This window comes from Epinephelus moara, chromosome 11, assembly GCF_006386435.1.
Source record: "Epinephelus moara isolate mb chromosome 11, YSFRI_EMoa_1.0, whole genome shotgun sequence".
Lineage (NCBI taxonomy): Eukaryota > Metazoa > Chordata > Actinopteri > Perciformes > Serranidae > Epinephelus > Epinephelus moara.
Window position 1 is genome coordinate 36,825,354 of NC_065516.1, and position 8,473 is coordinate 36,833,826.

General features: G+C 37.7%; 1 protein-coding gene across 1 annotated transcript in view; it reads left to right on the forward strand.

The window, feature by feature from the left end:
* The window catches only part of LOC126397541 (ribonuclease inhibitor-like), a 26,171-nt gene extending 17,777 nt beyond the window's left edge, over positions 1–8,394 (forward strand). The window contains exons 8-12 of the mRNA XM_050056398.1: positions 2,266–2,439; positions 4,279–4,452; positions 6,384–6,557; positions 7,467–7,643; positions 8,190–8,394. Coding sequence (XP_049912355.1) covers positions 2,266–2,439; positions 4,279–4,452; positions 6,384–6,557; positions 7,467–7,643; positions 8,190–8,394 — 904 coding nt within the window. The remainder of the gene's footprint in view (positions 1–2,265; positions 2,440–4,278; positions 4,453–6,383; positions 6,558–7,466; positions 7,644–8,189) is intronic.
* Positions 8,395–8,473: the final 79 nt, after the last annotated feature.

An 8,473-nucleotide genomic window follows, 5' to 3' on the forward strand; every position in this document is an offset into this window, starting at 1 on the left:
ATTGATTGATTGATTGATTGATTGATTGATTGATTGATTGATTGATTGATATGGAGGTGCCTCATTTTTTGGAGTTATATGTGGACTGGTATGTCTGGCTAATCCACCTGGCCGCAAGTTTCCGAGATTTTGCCTGAAGTGAGTTTCCTGTAAAAAGCAGATATCAGATTTTAAATTATTTAGATGATTTAATATTTTTGTTCTTTTTGCAGGAGAGCTGATTCCTCTTACATTCCAGGAAGTTATTTTTACTGGTAATACCATGGGTTATTGTAGTAAGTAATAGTTAAAGCGACAGACATAAACATATAAACGATCACGAGACTTTACAGTATAGGAGACATAAGTGCGAGGGGTGGTTATAGGATCCCGTTAGTGGGGATTTAGAGTAGTGGGTTATGGGAGATCAGAAAAGGCACACACTACAGACTCTACGACCAAATCCCACGCAAAATAAATGAACGGCACAAAGTACTGCATCCCATCCTCAAACAACACAGGCAAAACAATAAACGCACTAAGCTGATTGTTGACAAACTATACATTGAAGGACAGCTATACCGTGACTTTCAATATCAAAGATTAAACAATAGAATAGAATCAAATAAAGTAATAATCACACAGGACCAACTGTGTGTGAAATAAACACAACATTTACACACATTAGTACACAGAGATTCAACTCCACATGTCTACACAGATGCACGTGTGCATTAGTCAAACATATCTGGTCATCAACCCACAACAGACTGTGAAATATTTCCCATGTAGCTCCTAAAAGCAGAGCAGCATTTATCAGAGAGATGTGGTTTTCTTTTGAGATTGAGCATGATTTTTTCTGATGTCATGTATGAGGACATTTCTTTGAGCCACATGGAGACAGGGGGAGGATCTGCACTTTTCCATCATACAGCAATACATTTATTAGCAGCCATCATGGCCAGTTTGATTAACTGAAGCTTGTTTCTTTTGGAGAGAGGGATATCAGATATGTTGCCTAGTCAGGCTAGTTTAGGTGAACAGGAGATCTCAAAGCCAATCATCTCTTTAAGAATCTCCAATATTGATCCCCAATAAAGTCTGAATTTATGACATTTCCAGAAGATGTGAATAAGGTTACCTGTCTCTGTTTTACATGGAGGGCAAAGATGTGAAATGGATTCATTGATCCTATGGAGTCTTTGTGGGGTCAAATATGTTCTGTGGATAATGTTGAACTGTAAAAGCTTATGGCGGCTGTTCTATGAGAAGGATAGTTCTTCCTCACATATTGATTCACATCTACTGTCTTCAAAAGTACATTCCAGCTCCTGCTCCCATTTGGTCCTCAAGTTTAGGAGTTTAGTCTCTGTGAGGACCAAATACTGTGACATGTCTATTTCATTTTATTTCTTTTTTTGCACACACGTAAATCTGCTTAAAATCTAAATAGTAAAAAATAAATAAATAAAAAAAAATTATCAGCAGAGGTCAAGAAGCCACAGGCTTATAGAAACAGACCTCCCCTCAACTTCAGGAGAAAAACAGACAAAAGAACTAAACTAACATTAAACAGAAAAATACAACAAAAGATAAATGACAACAGGAAGCACACTGAGTTGTCAGTGAAAAAATAATGTAATGAAAATGAAGAAATACATAGGACACAGTTCACAGGCAAAATGTCTCTGGGGTTTTTTAAGACTTGTGTTTGTTAAAGAAAGTGTAGACTAGAAAAGCACTCGGAGAGTGCAGACCTCCGCCAAGCAGCTCGGATTTCCCGCCATTTTATTATTTTATCCACTTCACTTCAACCGATCACCACAAAAATTTTATCATCTGTTCCTTGTCCATTATCAATCTTTCCTGAAACTTTCATCAAAATCCATTTTAGACCTTTTTGAGTTATTTTGCAGACAATCAAACAGACAACAGACCAACGCCGGCGAAAACATAACCTCCTTGGTGGAGGTAAAAATGTCCACTGTTAGTTGTTAAAGTATTTAAAGGATCAATACAGTATTGATCCTCTAATGATCAGCAGCATGTTATTAATCAGTGTTGACATGAATAGGTGTATGAATGTTGTGGTGACATTTGGATGATGTCTGAAGAAGGCTGACATTATGATGATCCACAATAACACAATGACAAAGTCACTCTACTCATTTTAGGGAAAAGCTAATTGATTAGGACATAGTAATGTTGAGCTACACATTTAAAACCTGAACACATCTGATTGGATTATTAATGGAGTTTTATCTTCATCTTTTATTCTGTATTCAGATTGGGGCGCTGCAGGTTGTCAGAGATCAGCTGTGTTTCTCTGGCCTCAGCTCTGAAGTCCAACCCCTCCCATCTGACAGAGCTGGAGCTGAACTACAATGACCTGCAGGATTCAGGAGTGAAGCTGCTGTGTGATTTTCTGGAGAGTCCACACTGTAGACTGAAGACTCTGAGGTCAGACACCATCACATACTTCTGTACTGAGATTAATAAGATGTGAAAGTGGCACTAAATTTAAGACATAAGGCTGATATTTATGAGGTCAGACCAGAACTGATGACATTTACACTGAGACTTAAATCGTTTAAAGTGCGTTTTTAAAATGTCAAATTAAAATTTAAAACTGAAAAAACTAATTTAAACATTTGAAAATGACATATGTGTGTCACATTTACAGTTTGGACTTGCGGTGTTCAGTTTAAGTTACTGAGTTAGTTCAACTTCATTTTTTCATAAAGTGTCTTTAATAAGAGAGACCTAAGAGCATCACACATACCGGCACGTAATTTTAACTCATTACATGCTGCCACCACGGAATGCAGTGTTAAGAGGTCGAGGTCATTTCACGTATTTCTGTGAGATCAAGTTGGAACATTGTCTTCTAAATGTGGCGCACCTGAAATAGTGTGACCACATTTGTATGGTGAAAATGTGAGCTTAATTACCACTCTCAGAATTTTATTTTACTGTGCACATTTATGTTCATATTAATATTCATCTGTTGAAATTACTGTGGTCCAAGCTAATTGTTATGGCACTAATGTAGTGAAGAATACGTTTTTTGGGCAGAAGTGAGGCAGAACTTTTGTGTTTGTTTTGTTGCTCCGGGGAACCTGTATGGAGGGCGTTTCTCCCCTGTTTTCCTCAGAGGCAATCTGGAAGGAAACGCAATGCACCGTGTTCTCATTGCCTCTGTTCTACCTGCTTCATACAGGTCCGTAAACTGTAAATAAACTACAACTACCTCTGTTATAAGGTCAGGCTTTATTTACGTGACTGTTTGCTGGAAGTATGGAGTGTTTATCGCGACTTTTACATGCATAAAAGAGCCGTAAAAAAAGTTAGTTCATTGGAGTTTGAGGTGACGCTATTTTGTGCCACAAACGTGACCTGGAAGTGTCAATTGTTTAAGGGCTCCTGCACATTGTGAATATTACAAAAATATATTGTTTGTAATTAGTATGCACTTTACTTAATAAGCAATTGGTTAAAATTTAAAGATTAAAATAGTTCATTGAATGTTGATTGTTTATGATGTGATGAAGTGTGTTCCTTCTAACATGCATTGGTAAAACATGTAACACAAGCATTTCATAGTAATTCATTTCAGTGGCCTGTAATAATTACAGGCCACTGAAATGGCCACTGCTTAAATTATTTTTCACATTGAGTGTAACTCAATGACATGTCATTGAGTTGAATGGTTGTCTGTCTCTATGTGTCAGTCCTGTGATAGTCTGGTGACCTGTCCAGGGTGAACCCTGCCTCTCACCCAGTGTCAGCTGGGATAGGCTCCACCCCCCCGCGACCCTCAATCAATCAATCAATTTTATTTATAAAGCCCAATATCACAAATCACAATTTGCCTCACAGGGCTTTACAGCATACGACATCCCTCTGTCCTTATGACCCTCAAGAGGATAAGCGGTTATGAAATGGATGGATGGATACTGTGAGAAATGTACTTTAATTATTAAAGGCAACATTTTGTGTTTATCACAGAAATGGATGCTTTAGTGAAACTGTGAGAATTGTGGGATACTGAAAGTGATGGACTGAACATAGGGAAGAGACTGAGAAGAACAAAAGAAACTGAAATGCACAGACCTGAATTCTGTTATTTACGTGTGGCTTGTTAATAAAACAACAAGCAGAAGCAATCTGGAAGGAAATGCAGCGTACCTTATCCTCATTGCCTCCTTTCTACCTGCTTCACACAGGTTACATTTTTGTTACTGTGGTTAACATCCCTGGACCCATAACATGAAGTTAAATCTTCTGTTCTTTATTCAGATTGAGAGACTGCAGTTTGTCAGAGATCAGCTGTGTTTCTCTGGCCTCAGCTCTGAAGTCCAACCCCTCCCATCTGACAGAGCTGGACCTGAGCCTCAACAAGCTGCAGGATTCAGGAGTGAAGCTGCTGTGTGATTTTCTGGAGAGTCCACACTGTAGACTGAAGACTCTGAGGTCAGTTCACTGACTCTCTGTTACTGTTGTAGATCTTACATGTTTAACAATTGAGCCTAATTTATGTACAAACATAACTTCTATCTATAAAGTTGTAAATGAACTTTTGTTCATATTTTCATGTTTCTTGTATAAATGTCATCTGCAGTCACAAAAGACTTGTGTTTCTTTAATTAACAGTTGATTTATTGAATCTTTCTCAAACACAGCAGTTTACAGGAGAAAACACAGAAGTGGAATATCAAAGATTAAACAATAGAATAGAATCAAATAAAGTAATAATCACACAGGACCAACTGTGTGTGAAATAAACACAACATTTACACACATTAGTACACAGAGATTCAACTCCACATGTCTACACAGATGCACGTGTGCATTAGTCAAACATATCTGGTCATCAACCCACAACAGACTGTGAAATATTTCCCATGTAGCTCCTAAAAGCAGAGCAGCATTTATCAGAGAGATGTGGTTTTCTTTTGAGATTGAACATGATTTTTTCTGATGTCATGTACGAGGACATTTCTTTGAGCCACATGGAGACAGGGGGAGGATCTGCACTTTTCCATCATACAGCAATACATTTATTAGCAGCCATCATGGCCAGTTTGATCAACTGAAGCTTGTTTCTTTTGGAGAGAGGGATATCAGATATGTTGCCTAGTCAGGCTAGTTTAGGTGAACAGGAGATCTCAAAGCCAATCATCTCTTTAAGAATCTCCAATATTGATCCCCAATAAAGTCTGAATTTATGACATTTCCAGAAGATGTGAATAAGGTTACCTGTCTCTGTTTTACATGGAGGGCAAAGATGTGAAATGGATTCATTGATCCTATGGAGTCTTTGTGGGGTCAAATAGGTTCTGTGGATAATGTTGAACTGTAAAAGCTTATGGCGGCTGTTCTATGAGAAGGATAGTGCTTCCTCACATATTGATTCACATCTACTGTCTTCAAAAGTACATTCCAGCTCCTGCTCCCATTTGGTCCTCAAGTTTAGGAATTTAGTCTCTGTGAGGACCAAAATTCTTTTATGAGTTTATTTCATTTTATTTCTTTATTTGCACACACGTAAAACTGCTTTAAATCTAAATAGTAAAAAAGAAATAAATAAAAAAAATTTATCAGCAGAGGTCAAGAAGCCACAGGCTTATAGAAACAGACCTCCCCTCAACTTCAGGAGAAAAACAGACAAAAGAACTAAACTAACATTAAACAGAAAAATACAACAAAAGATAAATGACAACATGAAGCACACTGAGTTCTCAGTGAAAAAATAATGTAATGAAAATGAAGAAATACATAAGACACAGTTCACAGGCAAAATGTCTCTGGGGTTTTTTAAGACTTGTGTTTGTTAAAGAAAGTGTAGACTAGAAAAGCACTCGGAGAGTGCAGACCTCCGCCAAGCAGCTCGGATTTCCCGCCATTTTATTATTTTATCCACTTCGCTTCAACTGATCACCACCAAAATTTTATCACCTGTTCCTAGTCCATTATCAATCTTTCCTGAAACTTTCATCATAATCCATTTTAGACCTTTTTGAGTTATTTTGCAGACAATCAAAAAGACAACAGACCAACGCCGGCAAAAACATAACCTCCTTGGTGGAGGTAAAAATGTCCACTGTTAGTTGTTAAAAGATTTAAAGGATCAATACAGTATTGATCCTCTAATGATCAGCAGCATGTTATTAATCAGTATTGACATGAATAGGTGTATGAATGTTGTGGTGACACTGGATGATGTCTGTAGAAGGCTGACATTATGATGATCCACAATAACACAATGACAAAGTCACTCTACTCATTTTAGGGAAAAGCTCATTGATTAGGACATAGTAATGCTGAGCTACACATTTAAAACCTGAACACATCTGATTGGATTATTAATGGAGTTTTATCTTCATCTTTTATTCTGTATTCAGATTAAGTTACTGCAGGTTGTCAGAGATCAGCTGTGTTTCTCTGGCCTCAGCTCTGAAGTCCAACCCCTCCCATCTGACAGAGCTGGAGCTGAGCTTCAACAACCTGCAGGATTCAGGAGTGAAGCTGCTGTGTGATTTTCTGGAGAGTCCACACTGTAGACTGAAGACTCTGAGGTCAGACACCATCACATACTTCTGTACTGAGATTAATAAGATGTGAAAGTGGCACTAAATTTAAGACATTAGGCTGATATTTATGAGGTCAGATCAAAAGTGATGACATTTACACTGATATTTAAATGGTTCAACTTGAGTTTTTAAAATGTCAACTCCAAATTTAAAACTGAAAAACATGATTTAAACATTTGAAAATGACATTTGTGTGTCACATTTACAGTTTAGACTTCCAATGTGGAGCTGTACTGAGCTGTACAGTAAGTGAACTAAGTGAAGCCTCAGCTCTAAGTGAAACATCAGGATGTTAGTGAAGACAACCTACACTTCCTTCATATATCACAATAAACTGGCCTTTAATGACTTGATCCTGTTTAACCTGTCAAAATCCCACATTTCATTCAATCAAATCACTTCTTACTGTGTGTAATTATTGTAAATGTATTACATTTAATAAACACCTCTAATTCATGTCAATGCAGCAGATTTAAAACCTTAATATAACAAATCAAATCCTACACTGAATCATTCACTCCAAAGTCACTGCGTCTTTATTGAAGTAGCAGCACGTTGTCATTAATATTAATGAGAGCTCTTTTTCACTTTTTGTATTTTACAGTTTTTAAGCTGCATCCTGTTGAGTTCAGCTGTTTGGAGTTTCCATTTTCTAAACTTCTACATTCTAAACCTTCTTCAGCTCTGAACACATTATTAAACACTGAATGATTTCAAGCAGGAACATTGTCTTCTAAACTTACATCTTTTATTCTTTATTCAGATTGAGTGGCTGCAGTTTGTCAGAGATCAGCTGTGTTTCTCTGGCCTCAGCTCTGAACACATTATTAAACACTGAATGATTTCAAGTAGGAACATTGTCTTCTAAACTTAAATCTTTTATTCTTCATTCAGATTGACTGGCTGCAGTTTGTCAGAGATCAGCTGTGTTTCTCTGGCCTCAGCTCTGAAGTCCAACCCCTCCCATCTGACAGAGCTGGACCTGAGCCTCAACAGGAACCTGCAGGATTCAGGAGTGAAGCTGCTGTGTGATTTTCTGGAGAGTCCACACTGTAGACTGAAGACTCTGAGGTCAGTTCACTGACTCTCTGTTACTGTTGTAGATCTTACATGTTTAACAGTTGAACCTAATTTATGTACAAACATAACTTCTATCTATAAAGTTGTAAATGAACTTTTGTTCATATTTTCATGTTTCTTGTATAAATGTCGTCTGCAGTCACACAGACTTGTGTTTCTTTAATTAACAGTTGATTTATTGAATCTTTCTCAAACACAGCAGTTTACAGGAGAAAACACAGAAGTGGAATATCAAAGATTAAACAATAGAATAGAATCAAATAAAGTAATAATCACACAGGACCAACTGTGTGTGAAATAAACATTTACACACATTAGTACACAGAGGTTCAACTCCACATGTCTACACAGATGCACGTGTGCATTAGTCAAACATATCTGGTCATCAACCCACAACAGACTGTGAAATATTTCCCATGTAGCTCCTAAAAGCTCATTGATTAGGACATAGTAATGTTGAGCTACACATTTAAACCCTGAACACATCTGATTGGATCATTAATGGAGTTTTATCTTCATCATTTATTCTGTATTCAGATTGAGGGGCTGCAGTTTGTCAGAGATCAGCTGTGTTTGTCTGACCTCAGCTCTGAAGTCCAACCCCTCCCATCTGACAGAGCTGGACCTGAGTGGAAACAAGCTGCAGGATTCAGGAGTGAAGCTGCTGTCTGATCTTGTGGAGAGTCCACACTGTAGACTGGAGACTCTGAGGTCAGTGGATGTTGCAGTCAGTCAGTGTTGATGAGCCTATCTGTTGTTCTCAGGTGGTGTTTTGGACGATACAGTTAGCATCCAATCAGAGATCCAGTATCTTCAGGTCC